At 42.5% G+C, this 18176-nt stretch overlaps 1 protein-coding gene across 1 annotated transcript in view; it reads left to right on the top strand.

Moving 5' to 3' along the window:
- Positions 1-5995, top strand: part of LOC139581105 (transmembrane anterior posterior transformation protein 1 homolog) — a 36873-nt gene extending 30878 nt beyond the window's left edge. The window contains exons 13-14 of the mRNA XM_071410520.1: positions 308-474; positions 4220-5995. Coding sequence (XP_071266621.1) covers positions 308-474; positions 4220-4536 — 484 coding nt within the window. The 3' untranslated portion in view covers positions 4537-5995. The remainder of the gene's footprint in view (positions 1-307; positions 475-4219) is intronic.
- The last annotated feature ends 12181 nt before the right edge of the window (positions 5996-18176 follow it).

The following is an 18176-nucleotide window of genomic DNA, read 5'->3' as shown; positions in this document are numbered from 1 at the left end:
TGTAGGCCCACTGGTGTTACTAAATAAAAATTACAGGTCGCGCAGCTAAATATTTAAGCGCATATGTGTGTAAAATGGTCGCACAGTAGAGCCCTGATATGGTGAGATTGAGAAACTTTTGAATTGGCAATTTTTTTTAAATTTTATATCAAATATGTGCCATACCAGTATACCTTATCTGTATTTCCATATAGAATCAAATGTAGACCTGTTCACAATGGGGAAACAAACACACATGACTATACTGTAGTCTGCTTCTCTTCTCACTTTCACCTTGGATATCATTACTTGTCTTTTCCCTGTGTAGAATGGTGACCCTGAAAGTGCTTAACAGTATTGTGCTGCTGGGGAAGTCGTGTGTGTACGTGAAGAGAGCCAACATGGAGGACAAGCTGTTTGAGAAGCCCCCCACAGCCGCCCCCGGGAAGACGCCCAGTCGAACCAGCAAGACATCCAGGTGTACTGCCCCCTCAGGTACCCAGTGACAGACAAATACCCTAGTATTTATATTCATTTACCGTCATTTTACCAGGCGAGGGAACATCTTCTCTTTTATAATAATGACTAGGGAACAGGTAAAAACCTTGCATGAGACCATGAAGATTTGTGTTACCTCCCTGAGCCTTTCGCTCAGCGGGCTAACACAATCTGAAGGCATGAAGAAGACCCAGATTTGAACCCAGTCAGTCACATACAGCCTCAATAAGACACTCGGTTCCATTCAATTACTCATTCTTCTTAGCAATCCCAGCTTGCCAAACCCAGCCTCAAGCAAGCAGATGCGTGTTCCGACTCGGGTAATTGACCTCCCGCATCTCCACACGCGCACGCGCCTCTCCTTCATCCACATCGAAACTGCTACTGAAATTCAAAACTGAAACTGCTGCTCGATGCGGATGACCGAGATAAATTGTCAGTTGTGTGTGTGTGTAGAGCTTCAGTATTTTTTCTCCAGCATGGCAGACAAGCCCGCTGAGAGCATTAGCGCGACAAGTGACACCACGTCACATCAAAGCTTTTCTCACTCCTGTGTTTTTACAGAACCACAGTTTTCCGGCAAAATAATCAGCAGTATAGTACGTGAAATGTTAAAGTGCCAATGCATATCACGTGGGTTAGAAAGTCACTGAACGCTTGCGTTGCTATTCTTAATTAGCCCATCTATAACTGTACTGTACCCAACCCAGCTGTCTCTTCTGGGCTGCGTCCATCAGTGCACACCGTAGCAAAACGTTTTGCGTCGGAAAATGGATATGAGCGTCTCTTATTGGACGAGTTCAGGTAGTCACACCCTGTTTTAGTCCGTTTCATTCTGGATGGTGCCTATTGAATACCGCCCTGGTGAAACAGGTTACTTTTAGCCCCCTGATTCCAATGGATTCCTTACTATACTAACAGACTAGTTTGCCTCGTTCTTCATAACGATTTGGTTCTAATTGGAGGTGCCATATGTTTAAGGTGCCTATGGAAAGTTTTCAGACCCCTAGACCTTTTCCACATGTTATAAAGTTACAGCCTTATTCTAAAATTTGATAAAAATGTGTGTTTTTTTCATCAGTCTACACACACAATACCCCATAATGACAAAGCAAAAATAAGTTTAGAAATGTTTGTTATTTTATTTAAAAAACAGAAATCACATTCACAAAAGTATTCAGACCTTTTACTCTGTACTTTGTTGAAGCACCTTTGGCAGAGATTACAGCCTCTAATTTTCATGGTTATGACGCTACAAGCTTGGCACACCTGTATTTGGGGAGTTTCTCCCATTCTTCTCTGCAGATCCTCTCAAGCTCTGTCAGGTTGGATGGGGAGCTTCGATGCACAGCTATTTTCAGGTCTCTCCAGAGATGTTTGATCGGGTTCAAGTCCGGGCTCTGGCTGGGCCACTCAAGGACATTCAGAGACTTGTCTTGTTGGAAGGTGAACCTTCCAGTGTTCTGAAGCAGGTTTTCATCAAGGATCTCTCTGTATTTTGCTCCGTTCATCTTTGCCTCGATCCTAACTAGTCTTCCAGTCCCTGCCGCTGAAAAACACCCCCACAGCAGGATGCTGCCACAACCATGCGTCAGGGATGGTGCCAGGTTTTCTCCAGACGTGATGCTTAGCATTCAGGCCAAAGAGTTGAATCCTGGTGCCTTTTGGTAAACTCCAAGCGGGCTGTCATGTGCGTTTTACTGAGGAGTTGCTTCTGTCTGGCCACTCTACTATAAAGGCATGATTGGTGGAGTGCTGCAGAGATGGTTGTCCTTCTGGAAAGCTCTCCCATCTCCACAGAGGAGCTCTGTCAGAGTGACCATCGGTTTCTTGGTCACCTCCCTGACCAAGGACCTTTTCTCCCGATTGCTCAGTTTGGCCGGGCGGCCAGCTCTAGGAAGAGTCTTGGGTTTCCAAACTTCTTCCATTTAAGAATGATGGATGCCACTGTGTTCTTGGGGACCTTCAATGCTGCAGACATTTTTTGGTACCCTTCCCCAGACCCCAATTCCTAATTTATATGGTTATACCACTGGTTCAGTACCACAATGCATTTTCTAAAGTAGGCCTGCTGTATCCCCTGCTCATGTGTTGTTGCCTTTAGAGGAACACACATTTATTTCATGCAGTCTGGGGAATACACACACGATTTGCTGCCCGCCTGGTAAAGTCTAATTTGCAACACACTCTTTTATATGCAAGTGAAGCATGTCGGCGCCTTAGGCAAATGGCTTTCTCCATAGAGTAGTAACCCATGTGCTGATATGCTTCTTCTACTTCACTCGACTTTTATTTGAATTTATACAACGGGTGGGTCTAATCCTGAATGCTGATTTGGTTAAAAGCGCATTCCAGCTGGTGTCTATTCCACAAGTTACCACCGGCTAAATCTATGACGGTTAAATGCCTATTTGCTCTGTTCCATCTGACTGCGCAATCCACCGTCTCATCAGCCCAGGCAGGGAAGTTATACACTTGATCTCCACTATAAAAAGCATCTAGACATGATATCACATTTCTTTTAGACTAACATTTTGTTTTCAACCGTGGAGATTTGTATAAACCTTTACTGTCTGTCTCTCAGATATTTGCAACATTGTTTCTACATTTTAAATTCAATCTTCAACTGTCACATAGTAATGAATGTGTAGGGGTCGGGAGTCAGGACGAGAGGGAGTGGCAGGCAGCGGTTCTCAGGCAGTTGAAATCATGAATCAGCTGGCATCATTTTTATGGATATATACAAAAAAAAGGTGCAGCTAGTTTGCAGTCTTTCCAGCTTCAGTTTGAAGTGATTATGTTAGCTGTGTTGTTCGCTAGCTCCTCTGAACAACAGTGTCCTGACGAGAGAGCACATTTGCTATACCAGGTGAAATCGCGCCTCATTAGATCATTGGTATGGATGTATCCAAATAAATGTCACTAGAAAACAGCTTATGCAAATGCAGCTACTTTGCTGTTATTCTGGCTGCACTTTTTGGCGTGACTGTAAATTAGCCGTAGTTGGCTAGCTAGCAAGCAAGGGATAAGAATGTTTCCAGTCAGTATGGCACGAACGACTGGGTCGTGTCCATACAGTAGACGGGGTCGCGACTGGTAGATGCAGTAGATACAAAAGGACTGAACGACTGGGTCGCGTCCATAGATACCGAACAAAAAGACTGAACGACTGGGTCGTGTCTCTAGCAACCCTAGATTTGTGTCGGGACTATAGCTTGTGGAAGGATGAATAAATGAATCAACATAACGTTTTTTATGAAAACATATCGATCATTATTTGAATATGTTGGTAACCCGTTGTAGAAAAGTGATAATGCCTGAGAAGCTGGTGTTTGGAGGATATATTGATAAATATCGAAGGGTATGAATTATTCTATTTGCCTGACCTAACTCGTGTAATGTAATGCCATTTATACTGCATACTGGCATTTAAGGCCATGATGGGTGGACTTGAGGAGTCTACTGGTATTACTGTAGATTTGTCTATTTGATCCTTCGATATAGGTACGTTTCTATTTCTATAAGTCAATGTTGTTGGTTGTCCAGTTTATTTGGTCACTCTGAAGTCAAATCTAATCAAAAAGGAAGTTTATGATGATGATGTTTAGTTGCTTACTATCTATGTGTGAGTGTTACTTACCGTTAGTGTTGCTAACTTTTCTCAAATTACCAAGTAATGCTTGTCAGTATGTTTGTTTGTGTTAAATCTACCTCTCTCTCTATGTGTCATTTGCCTCATCAGGTGATCTGTCAGGGGATCCGTGGTCTGAGCGGTCCCCATCCACTCCTTCCTGCACCTCCACCCCCCCCTCCACTGTCACCACCCAGCCTACCCCCACCGTCATCCCCACACCACAGGCAGAGACTATGGCCCCTCCCGCCACTTCCCCAACCAGACCCTCCACCAGCCCAGAACCGGACCCTGACCCCCTCACCCCCTCTCCCCCTGCCACTCCCGAGGGGGATGGGACGGAAGGCACAGAGCTCAAGCACAGGACCCCTAAAAACGACCTGCTGGATGTAGACCGCTTCACGATATGCGGGAACCGCATTGATTGACCCCTCTGAGCCCTTCCATTGACCTTTGACCCCCCCCCCCAAAAAGAAGTGATAACCACTCAGGAGAGGCGGTGAGCAAGACGCTCCTCAGCACTTCTGCTCTCTTAGCAAAATCCAGCGGAAGCAGGGTATATTTATTAAGTTAGACATACAGTAAGTTATTGTGGACTCTGGGACAGGCTGCTTAATTTAAGTGTACTTGTTGTTTTTCGCCTGCGGGGTATGGGGCTCGACAAAGAGAACTACAGTTGGTTGAGCAACGGAAGACTGCCAGAGGAATTGTTGTTTTCATAGCAACCTAGTTGTCTGTACCAATGATGTATATAAACCCTGGATTGCTGATGCTATGTATTGGCCTTTGAGAAGCTTTGAAGCCACCGGTCGGCCATCTTGGCACTCCCCAGTATTACAATTAAATGTTTCAATGACAAAATAACATGTATATAAGTGTTTTGTTGTTATAGTGGGTACAATAACATTTAGTAATAAATGTTTTAATAGTATAATACAAGTATGCATTTAGATGTCTAATAGAATAAATGTGTCAAAAAACGAATGTAGTCATTAATAAATGTATTTCTATAGCTTCTAAAATCTATTTTACAATGGAGGAGGAGTACCAAGATGGCTGCACGATGGCTTCAGTACAGTACCCCATGTCAGTCATCCAGGGTGCTAGATACACATCACGTGTGTGTGTGTGTGCGCACAAACGTTGAACATGAGAAATCGGTGCCTCTTCTCAGCTACACAGCAAAAGAGGAACAAAGTTATCTGTCAATGTTCTACTGTTTTATTTGGACATATTGGATCAAAATTACTGGAAAGGATCAGCTATTTGCTAATCAAAAAGCTTTACCCAGTTTATTGGCATTTTGAGGTATAAAATATCACTACTGGTATGAGCTCCATTTGGTAGTGTAAAGAACATCTCCACAGAAGTGAGATTTTTTTTAGAGAGCTTTCTTTTACAGATATTTTAATCTAATTTGATTTAAAAGAACCGAAGGTACCCTTCATTGGCATGTTTGATGGTTATATGTTTGCCAGTACCGCACGTATTACTCATAATACATGCTTTTGGGAAAAGTTCATACTAGCATTTTATGATGGCAAGAATCCCTAGTTTGCGCTGATGAAACGTTACCGTATTGTCTTAAATATGCTACAGATGACAGGGTTTGGAGCTATTTCTCTTCATTTGACGCTCATGCAATGTTTTAATTACTATTGTAATAAGGATCTATTTTTGGAGCTGCCAGTTGTAATATTTTATAGTATTTTTGCGCATGGAACGTCCACTGAACCCTCTTCCAAGGGTCACTTTTTGTACTGTTCTTATGCAAGCAATGATGGAAATCTGTCCACTTAATTTCATGTTTGGTTCATAACTTCACCATGATATGAAATGGCCCTCTTTTTGGGATGATGATGATGATAAATAAAAGTTATTTTGAAATTGTGGTGTCAATATCCAACAAGAACCGAGTGAGAGGGGAATCTCTCTCGGTCAATTGTCTCCTCAGGTGCTCCCAGGTGAAGCCCCTCCACCCCCTCCTGCACCTCTATCCCCTTCTTCTCTGTCACCAGCCAGCCCACCCCTTCCCCCGCCCTCACTATTGGAATAATGATTTTACCATTGATGAATGAACATGGGGAGACCCTTGTAGAGTAGATGTTATTTTACAGTTGAGGTGATCTGACGGTCACACACACACCATGGATGACCTCACCTTCTACAGACGGGGCGATGACTCAGGTAGTGTAAATCCACCCCCAGCCAAGCACGTCTTAGAGGGCTAAGCGTCTTACCTCGAAGGCTGAGCCTCTCTCCTCTCTCAGGCTTCCATGAAGCCGTTCCCTGGTAGAAGTAGTCTGGCTGGAGCCTGTCCAGTGACACAAAGCATTAAATGTATAGGCTCACTCTACGGGTTGTATTTTAACAACTAACGTTCGTTCACGTAACTCCTACCCTAACCATATATACTGAACAAAAATATAAACGCAACATGTACAATTTCAACAAGTTACAGTTCATATAAGGAAATCGGTCTGTTTAAATAAATTCATTAGGCCCTAATCTATGGATTTGACATGACTTGGCAGGGGCACATGGGAGCCAGGCCCAGCCAATCAGAATTAGTTTTTCCCACAAAAGGGCTTCATTGCGGACAAGCTGGATGGTGACGAAGCTGGATGGGAGGTCATGGGCTGTTGTGGTTACACGTCATCTGCAGTTGTGAGGCCAGTTGGACATACTGCCAAATTCTGTAAAACGGCGTAGGAGGCAGCTTATGGTAGAGAAATGAAAATGTAATTCTCTGCCAACAGCTCTGGGGGACATTCCTGCAGTCAGCATGCCAATTGCACGCTCCCTCAAAACGTGAAACATCTGTGGCATTGTGTTGTGACAAAACTGCACATTTTAGATTAGCTTTTTATTGTCCCCAGAACAAGGTGCACCTGAGTAATGGTCATGCTGTTTAATCAATTTCTTCACATGCCACACCTGTCAGGTGGATGGATTATCTTGACAAAGGAGAAATGCTCACTAACAGGGATGTAAACAAATTTGTGCAAAACATTTGAGAGAAATAAGATTTTTGTGCAAATGGTACACTTCTGGGATCTTTTATTTCAGCTTATGAAACATGGGACCAACACTTTACATGTTGGATTTATATTTATGTTCAGTATATGTCAATTAAAATAACATATTCCTTAAGTTTTTGTTCATACACGCACACACAGTATTTTTGCGTCCAAAAAGTTTGATCCGGAACCGAGGACAATCAGACCCAAAACCAAATGGACGCAACGACAACTAGACCTGACCCATACCCTAGTGGGTCAGGATCTAGACCAGACCCGAGTGACAAAAAAATGTGGTTTATCAGCCCAGTTGCTCTTCTGGTTAACTAATAGGTCTTTGTATGTTGGCTATGTCTTCTATAAGTCAATAAATTCACATTATTAGCGTAAAATAAATAGGCGATAGGCTATGCAGGACCCGAGGGAAAAGTTTGGGTGTATCCTGAGTCGGGTGGATCCGTGAAGACCTCTAGCACACACAAATCCACACAGTCACATCATTCTGTCTGGACTGGGTAAAGAGAAAGCATATATGCTATTTCCACTTCCTACTTTTATTCCCACTTCCACTCATGTGGCATCTGGGTCGAGTGACCCCTATGAACCCTGTTAACATTAGTAAGGTGTGTGTATATGTTCAGAAATACAACAAAACAGGTGTCAACATGCACCACTTCTGTTGTGACAAAAAATAACTTGTGCCGTGTTAATTATGCATCGATATAGCCTAAATATTGTATTTAATAGGCCTTTATGCTCACTTATTAAGAGAAGAATCGTCAGAATAGCATCAGGTATACAAAGTGCATCCCCTCCACTCTGTTTGTTGCTTTGATTTATCTTGACAACAGCTGTCTTTGGTCTCAACAGCTGCTTAGATTACCTTTTTGTATTCTAATGACCCTTGAAGGCTAATGGTTTAACAGGGGTTCGGCATAAAACTGAAAAAAAGGCTTTAGTTTCTTTTCCCAGACCGTGTTGCCGTGCCATTTATATGATGGCTGTTTGGGAATGTCCTCCGTATGATTTTTGATTGAATGTAGCACTGTGTGTTGACGTCTTATAAGGCATAATTGTCAGGGAACATAGTCTGAGTGGCGGTGAATAAAGATGCATAGAAATGTTGCCTAAACGACTTGAAAGGATGCACGTACATTTATCTGATCAAAGGCTGAACTGTTTCTCATCCCAACGGGAGTCTTCTGGCAGGGTCTCCCTCAAACACCTAGGAGGAAACCAGCTACTGTACGCAATCTCATTTAATAAGCATGGGCATGTTGTGCATTTCCTTTTTTCCCCCATCGACAGATCATATGCAGCAGAGGAAAGGAAAGCACTGAAAAAATGTCCACATTTACCTGTGAAGCAAAAACCAGTGAAGCAAAAATATTGTGACTGTAGTTGGTCAACATTGACCCCTTGTGTTTGGCTACTCTGGGACCACATTTAAAATAGAACGCATATCCCTATTCAAAGGGTTTTTCCATTCACCTGATCTGGTTTGCCTCCCTCAGTGTGGGTCTAATGTGTTGTGAATGCGCTGAAGGAAGGCGTTCTGTAGCCCTGATGAAAGGCCTTCCCACAGGAAGCCTGTCCAGAGGGGCCCTGGCCCGCCACATTCTTGGAAATCAACAAGGACCGTATTGTGCATGGCAATGCTGGGTGCTTCTAGATCAGCAGAGGTTGTGGTCCCAAAGTATCTTGTGTCTACCCTCTGGAGGTGGGGGGCAGGGTCAGAGTTCGGGAGGACATTGAACACCTGTGATGCGGGGTTGGGGGGGTCAAGACAGTTTGGCATCTGTTTATCTGAAAGAAGGGTAACTGACTAAAGGAACGGAAGAGCGCCCATTTTACACCCAGTGTGCCACAGCAGTATGGCAGGCTACTGTACATCTCAAAACAAATTATAGGCCTATATTCAGGAAAATCATGCACCCCATAAATCTGAGGGGGCACAAAGTACGTAACGTGAGAATGGCTGGAGGGTGATCCTGAGGGGGGATAGGCCACCTATCCGTAAATTGGATAAACTTTCATATACCTGAAACAGCTTTTTTTCCTGCAATCTAGAGCCATAATCCTTATGATTAAATCTATGTAAAAAAAAATATATATATGTTTACTTTTCTGCATATCTAAGCGTACCTCTTGAGTTGTCTGTGTCTGACTGGTAGTTATTCTTTTTTTAAGACGCTACATTTTTAAGACGCTAAATCTGCATCTCTGCAAAAAAATATGGGTAAAAGATTTAAAGGAATGTGAGTCTTATTCAATGAATTTAGTAATTGCTTACTTTTCTAAAGTCTACGAACCTTGCCAGCAGGCATGCCAGCTAAGATGGTAAAACAAGCTAGCCACTCAAACTTCATTGATAGCCTGAAATGGCTTCTTGGTAGTTAGTTATGAGGTTGGGAGTTTGGGCAACTTCAAATTGCTAGGTGGCTAGTAGTATTACAGAGAAGCAACAACAAAAATGTTTAATATATACAGTACCAGTCAAAAGTTTGGACACACCTACTCATTCAAGGGTTTTTCTTTATTTTGACTATTTTCTACATTGCAGAATAATAGTGAAGAGTGTGCAAACTTGTGTGCAAAGGGTGGCTACTTTGAAGAATCTCAAATATAAAATATATTTTGGTTTGTTTTACAGTTGTTTGGTTACGACATGATTCCATATGTGTTATTTTGTAGTTTTGATGACTTCACTATTATGTATGTAAACAGGAGAAATCTCAGGGGGCACGTGCCCCTGTTCCCACTATGGGCATGACACCTCTGCCTATCTTCATGTTCCATCTTTTTAATGATAATCTTCCAGTGTATCTTCCTTCCCTAACCTAATGAGGACTGCTTCCCATTGGAATTGGACCAATTGTTTACTGGGACCAGGGGCAGATTGGCCATCTGGCAATTATGGCAAATGCTAGATGGGCTGGACAATATTTTGTTTTGGTGGGCTTTAAAAAAAATTGTTGAACATAATAGACTCACACTCACCTGGACTCCATCACCTCCTTGATTACCTGCCCTTTATATGTCACTCCCTTTGGTTTCTTCCCCAGGCGTCATGGTTTCTGTTCATGTTTCATGTTGGTGCGCCGCTTGTGTTTCTTGTTTTGGGTATTTATTAAATATATTCACTCCCTGAACTTCCTCCCCGACTCTCAGCGTACTCGTTACAGAATGAGACTCAACAAAGGGAAGCATCAGGGAGTGTTTATTTTGGTGTGTTTTTGTGTTGGAGGAGATGTCTGGGTGTTGGAGCCGGAGCTACCTGGGAGGCCTCAGCCGGTTTGTAGGCTCCCATGCCTAAGGTCGTTGCATTGTAAAGAGAAGGTTTGAAATTATATCTGTTTGGGCTTCTTGCGTTCAATTTGCCATCTACAAATTATTTGTAATTATGTTCCCGACCATCCGCTCAAGAAAAAAATTGGCCCGCGGCTGAACCTAGTTAATGATCCCTGTTCTACATTGTCACCACACTCAAAACGTCCAATTTTTGGGGGCGGCTCAAACCATGATTTGGTCAAACAGTAAAGTACATTATCCCCATTCCTTTAATGAAAGTGTCTGCCCTGCCCCTGAGTCCGTGTTGGGGCCTGCTGCTGTGATGAGCGAGCCACTCTCCTCTTCCCCCATGTGCTCGAGAGTGATGTGCGTTCTGATCGTGTAACATTTCCAAATGCAATTGCAGGAAAGCACAGCTTTGGAAGCGTCGTCCCCTTGTCCCCGTCAAAGAGAGGAGGGTCTTAACTTTCTGTAGGTATACTTTTTAACTCTAAATATTCAGCTCAATAGCAACTATTGTACAACCAAGATATTAGATATGACTGAGATATGGAGCGACGTGCAGGCAAAATGCGCACTGGCCATATGTCTCATGGGTAGTAGCCTACAAACTTTAGGACATTACATTTACACATTTACTGTTAGATGAATACATGGCTACTAGCAGTGGGTATTAAAACTTATTTGGGCTGCAAGCCCGATGTCGGTACACTTATGACAACAGCCAGCTCAAGTGCAGGGCGCGAAATTCAAAATATATTTTTTTGAAATATTTAACTTTCACACATTAACAAGTCCAATACAGCAAATGAAAGATAAACATCTTGTGAATCCAGCCAACATGTCAACATGTTTTACAGCGAAAACACCACGTATATTTATGTTTAGCTCACCACCAAATACAAAAAAGGACAGACATTTTTCACAGCACAGGTAGCATGCACAAAACCAACCTAACTAACCAAGAACCAACCAAACTAACCAAGAAACAACTTCATCAGATGACAGTCTTATAACATGTTATTCAATAAATCTATGTTTTGTTCGAAAAATGTGCATATTTGAGCTATAAATCAGTTTTACATTGCAGCTACCATCACAGCTACCGTCAGAAATAGCACCGAAGCAGCCAGAGTAATTACAGACACCAACGTCAAATACCTTAATACTCATCATAAAACATTTCTGAAAAATACATGGTGTACAGCAAATGAAAGACAGGCATCTTGTGATTCCAGCCAATATTTCCGATTTCTTAAGTGTTTTACAGCGAAAACACAATATAGCATTATATTAGCTTACCACGATAGCCAGAAACACAAGCCATTTACCAGCAGCAAAAGTTAGCGATCGTAACAAACCAGCAAAAGATATATAATTTTTGACTAACCTTGATAAGCTTCATCAGATGACAGTCCTATAACATCAGGTTATACATACACTTATGTTTTGTTCGAAAATGTGCATATTTAGAGCTGAAATCAGTGGTTATACATTGTGCTAACGTAGCATCTTTTTCCCACAACGTCCGGATATTTTTCTGACACTCACATATTCTGACCAAATAACTATTCATAAACATTACTAAAAAATACATGTTGTATAGGAAATGATAGATACACTAGTTCTTAATGCAATCGCCGTGTTAGAATTCTAAAAATAACTTCATTACGACATGCAGTTTACGTTATGGCGAGAGCGTGCCCAAAATCTGGGCGCAAACTACTAGTTCACATGTTCGACAGATATATGAAATAGCATCATAAAATGGGTCCTACTTTTGATGATCTTCCATCAGAATGTTGTACAAGGGGTCCTTTGTCCAGAACAATCGTTGTTTGGATTTAGAATGTCCTCTTCTCCAGTCAATTAGCACGGAAAGCTAGCAAAGTGGCGCGAAGCTCTCCTTCCTGAACAAACGCAGACAAAGCAACAAAATTTCAATAATCTAATAAAACTATATTGAAAAAACATGCTTTACGATGATATTGTCACATGTATCAAATAAAATCAAAGCCGGAGATATTAGTCGTCTATAACGACAGCTTTACAGAAGGCAATACCAGGTCCCTTCTCGCGCGTTCCAGAAAATTGGGGTCACGTCATGCCAAGAGCTGTTATTCGACCTCAGATCATGTTATACACTCCATTTCTTCTCTCACTGCCTGTTGACATCTAGTGGAAGGCGTATGAAGTGCATGTATACTAATAAATATCAAGCACATTTATAGGCAGCCCCTAGAACAGAGCATCGATTTCAGATTTTCCACTTCCTGTCAGGAAGTTTGCTGCAAAATGAGTTCTGTTTTACTCACAGATATAATTCAAACGGTTTTAGAAACTAGAGAGTGTTTTCTATCCAATAGTAATGATAATATGCATATTGTACGAGCAAGATTTGAGTACGAGGCCGTTTGAAATGGGCACCTTTTATCCAGGCTACTCAATACTGCTCCTGCAGCCCAAAGAGGTGTTAAGGAAAAGGGGGATACCTAGTCAATTGTACAATGGAATGCATTCAATTGAAATATGTCTTCCGCATTTAACTCAACCCCTCTGAATCAGAGAGGTGCGAGAGGCTGCCTTAATCGACATCCACGTCATTGGCTTACTGGCCCAACGCTTCTACCCACCAGGCTACCTGCCGCCCCTACACTGAGTGTACAAAACATTAGGAACACTTGCCTAATATTGAGTTGCACCCTTTTGCCCTCAGAGCAGCCTCAATTGTGTTGCAGTTCTTGACACACTCAAACTGGTGCGCCTGACACCTACTACCATACCCCGTTCAAAGGCACTTTAAATCTTTTGTCTTGCCCATTCACCGTCTGAATGGCACACAATCCATGTCTCAAATGTCTCAGGGCTTAAAAATCCTTCTTTAATTAACCTGTCTTCCCTTCATCTGCACTGATTGCAGTGGATTTAACTAGTGACATCAATAAGGGATCAAAGCTTTCACCTGGATTCACCTGGTCAGTCTATATCAAATCAATCAAATTGTAATGGTCACATACACATATTTAGCAGATGTTATTGCAGGTGTAGCGAAATGCTTGTGTTCCTAGCTCCAACAGTGCAGTAGTAACTAAAAACAATTCACAACAAAACACACAAATCTAAAAGTAAAAGAAGGGAATTAAGGAATATATAAATATTAGACTGAGCAATGTTAGAGTGACATTGACTAAAATAGAGTAGAATAGAATACAGTATAGACATATGAGATGAGTAAAGCAGGATGTAAACATGATTTCAACATTATTAAAAGTGACTAAGGTTCCCCTATTAAAGTAGCCAGTGATTCCGAGTCTATGTACATATAGAGGGCAGCAGCCTCTAAAGTGCAGGGTTGCGTAACCGTGTGGAAGCCGGATATCATATCATGGAAAGAGCAGGTGATCCTAAAGTTTTGTAAACTCAAGTGTATTTAGAGTTAGCAATCTAGTTCATGTGTGTTGAGTTTCCACTTCCACAGGTGTTGAACCCCAAATGAATAAGCCTATGATATTAGTTAGTGCACATTAAGATGTCCAGTGCATTCAGAAAGTACTCAGACCTCTTGACTTTATTCACATTTTGTTGCTTTACAGCCTTATTCTAAAATGGATTAAATATATTTTTTTCATCGATCTACACACAATACCCCATAATGACGAAGTGAAAACAGGTTTTTAGAAACTGTTGCAAATGTATTACAAATAAACAACAGAAATACCTTATTTACATAAATATTCAGACCCTTTGCTTTGAGACTCAAAATTGAGCTCAGGTGCATCCTGTGTCCATTGATCATCCTTGAGATGTTTCTACAACTTGATTGGAGTCCACCTGTGGTAAATTCAATTGTTTGGACATGATTTGGAAAGGCACACACCTGTCTATATAAGGTCCCACAGTCGACAGTGCATGTCAGAGCAAAAACCAATCAAATCAATCAATCAATCAATCAATCAAATTTCATTTACATCAGCCGGTGTCACAAAGTGCTATACAGAAACGCAGCCTAAAACCCCAAACAGCAAGCAATGCAGATGTAGAAGCACGGTGGCTAGGAAAAACTCCCTGGAAAGGCAGGAACCTAGGAAGAAACCTAGAGAGGAACCAGGCTCTGAGGGGTGGCCAGTCCTCTTCTGGCTGTGCCGGGTGGAGATTATAACAGTACATGGCCAAGATGTTGAAACGTTCATAGATGACCAGCAGGGTCAAATAAAAAGAATCACAGTGGTTGTAGAGGGTGCAACAGGTCAGCACCTCAGGAGTAAATGTCAGTTGGCTTTTCATAGCCGAGCATTCAGAGGTAGAGACAGTAGGTGTAGTAGAGAGAGAGTCGAAAACAGCAGGTCCGGGACAAGGTAGCACGTCCGGTGAACAGGTCAGGGTTCCATAGCCGCAGGCAGAACATTTGAAACTGGAGCAGCAGCACGACCAGGTGTGCTGGAGACAGCAAGGCGTCATCAGGCCAGATAGTCCTGAGGCATGGTCCCAGGGCTCAGGTCCTCTGGGAGGGGAGGGACAGGGAGAGAGAGAATTAGAGGGAGCATACTTAAATTCACACAGGACACTGGATAATAAAGGAGAAATACTCCAGATATAACAGACTGACCCTAGCCCCCCGACACATAAACTATTGCAGCATAAATACTGGAGGCTGAGACAGGAGGGGTCGGGAGACACTGTGGCCCCATCCAACGATACCCCCGGACAGGGCCAACCAGGCAGGAAATAACCCCACCCACTTTGCCAAAGCACAGCCTCCACTCCACTAGAGGGATATCTTCAAACCACCAGCTTACTACCCTGAGACAAGGCTGAGTAGCGCCAACCCGAACAGAAAGATCACGTCAGTGACTCAGCCCACTCAAGTGACAAACCGGTAAGCCAGTGACTCAGCCCCCGTAAAAGGGTTAGAGGCAAAGAATCCCAGTGAAGAAAGGGGAACCGGCCAGGCAGAGACAGCAAGGGCGGTTCGTTGCTCCAGTGCCTTTCCGTTCACCTTCACCCCCCTGGGCCAGACTACACCCAATCATAGATGAGTCTTCAATAAAGACTTATAGGTCGAGACTGAGTCTGCGTCTCTCACATGGATAGGCAGACCATTCCATAAAAATGTAGCTATGTAGGAGAAAGCCCTGCCTCCAGCTGTTTGCTTAGAAATTCTAGGGACAATAAGGAGGCCTGCGTCTTGTGACCATAGCATACGTGTAGGTATGTACAGCAGGACCAAATGGGAGAATAGGTAGGAGCATGCCCATGTAATGCTTTGCAGTAAAACCTTAAAATCAGCCCTAGCCTTAACAGGAAGCCCGTGTAGAGAGGCTAGCACTGGAGTAATATGATCAAATTGTTTGGTTCTAGTGAAGATTCTAGCAGCCATGTTTAGCACTAGCTGAAGTTTATTTAGTGCTTTATCCGGGTAGCCGGAAAGTAGAGCATTGCAGTATTCTAGTCTAGAAGGGACAAAAGCATGGATTAACTTTTCTGCATCATTTTTGGACAGAAAGTTTCTGATTTTTGCAATGTTACGATGATGGAAAAAAGCTATCTTTAAAATATTCTTGATATGTTCGTCAAAAGAGAGAATAGCGTCCATAGTAACGCCGAGGTCCTTCACAGATTTATTTGAGACGACTGTACAACCATGAAGATTAATTGTCAGATCCAACAGAAGATCTCTTTGTTTCTTGGGACCTAGAACTAGCATTTCTGTTTTGTCCGAGTTTAAAAGTAAAACATTTGCCGCCATCCACTTCCTTATGTCTGAAACACAGGCTTCCAGGGAAAGTAATTTTGGGGCTTCACCATGTTTCATCGAAATGTACAGCAGTGTGTCATCTGCATAGCAGTGAAAGTTAACATTATGTTTCCGAATGACATCACTAAGACGTCAAATATATAGTGAAAACAATAGTGGTTCTAAAACGGAACCTTGAGGAACACTGAAACTTACAATTGATTTGTCAGAGGACAAACCAACCACAGAGACAAACTGATATCTTTCCGACAGATAAGATCTAACCCAGGCCAGAACTTGTCCGTGTAGGCCAATTTGGGTTTCCAATCTCTCCAAAAGAATGTGGTGATCGATGTCAAAAGCAGCACTAATGTCTAGGAGCACGAGGACAGATGCAGAGCCTTGGTCTGACGTCATTATTGACCACCTTCACGAGTGCAATCTCAGTGCTATGATGGTGTCTAAAACCAGAGTGGAGCATGTATTATACATTGTTTGTCTTCAGAAAGTCAGTGAGTTGCTGTGCTACAGCTTTTTCTAAATGTTTTCAGAGGAAGGGGAGATTCGATATAGGCCGATAGTTTTTTATATTTCTGGGTCAAGGTTTGGCTTTTTCAAGACAGGCTTCATTACTGCCACTTTTAGTGAGTTTGGTACACATCCGGTGGATAGGGAGCTGTTTATTATGTTCAACATAGGAGGGCTAAGCACAGGAAGCAGCTCTTTCAGTAGTTTAGTTGGAATCGGGTCCATTATGCAGCTTGAAGGTTTAGAGGCCATGACTATTTTCATCAATGTGTCAAGAGATATAGGATTAAAAAACTTGAGTGTCTCCCTTGATCCTAGGTCCTGGCAGTGTTGTGCAGACTCTACAACTGAGCTTTGGAGAAATATGCAGATTCAAATTTGCTTTCTAATGATCATGATCTTTTCGTCAAAGGTTCATGAATTTATCACTGCTGAAGTGAAAGCCATCCTCTCTTGGGGAATGCTGCTTTTTAGTTAGCTTTGTGACAGTATCAATAATACATTTAGGATTGTTCTTATTCTCCTCAACTAAGTTAGAAAAATAGGATGATCGAGCAGCAGTGAGGGCTCTTGCAGGGTACTGTCTTTCCAAGCTAGTTGGAAGCTTTCCAGTATGGTGGAGCGCCATTTCCGTTCCAATTTTCTGGAAGCTTGCTTCATGGCTCGGGTATTTTCTGTATACCAGGGAGCTAATTTCTTATGAAGAATGTTTTTTGTTTTTAGGGGCGCAATTGCTTCTAGTGTATTACGCAAAGTAAAATGTAGTTCCTCAGTTGAGGTAGGACAAGGGAGGTAAGCCAATAAATATGCCATAGTGGCGAATAATTTACAACTATAACAATTATACACTGGAGGGATAGATCTGAAGAAGATGAGTGTGCAAGTAGAGATACTGGGGTGCAAAGGAGCAAAATAAATAAAATAAATAGTATGGGGATGAGGTAGTTGGATGGATTATTTACAGATGAGCTATGTACATGTGCAGTGATCTGTGAGCTGCTCTGACAGCTGGTGCTTAAAGCTAGTGAGGGAGATATGAGTCTCCAGCTTCAGTGATTTTTGCAGTTCATTCCAGTATTTGGCAGCAGAGAACTAGAAGGAAAGAACGAGGAATTGGCTTTGGGGGTGACCAGTGAAATATACCTGCTGGAGCGCGTGCTACGGGTGGGTGCTGCTATGGTGACCAGTGAGTGGAGATAAGGCGGGGCTTTACCTAGCAAAGACTTATAGATGACCTGGAGCCAGTGGGTTTGGCGACGAATATGAAGCGAGGGCCAGCCAACGAGAGCATACAGGTCGCAGTGGTGGGTAGTATATGGGGCTTTGGTGACAAAATAGATGACACTGTGATAGACTGCATCCAATTTGCTGAGTAGAGTGTTGGAGGCTATTTTGTAAATGACATCGCCGAAGTCGAGGATCGATAGGATAGTCAGTTTTACGAGGGTATGTTTGGCAGCATGAGTGACTTATGCTTTGTTGCCAAATAGGAAGC

The sequence above is a fragment of the Salvelinus alpinus genome, chromosome 7 (genome assembly GCF_045679555.1).
Source record: "Salvelinus alpinus chromosome 7, SLU_Salpinus.1, whole genome shotgun sequence".
In the NCBI taxonomy this organism is placed as follows: Eukaryota; Metazoa; Chordata; class Actinopteri; order Salmoniformes; family Salmonidae; genus Salvelinus; species Salvelinus alpinus.
This window is presented reverse-complemented; position numbering and strand designations above follow the sequence as displayed.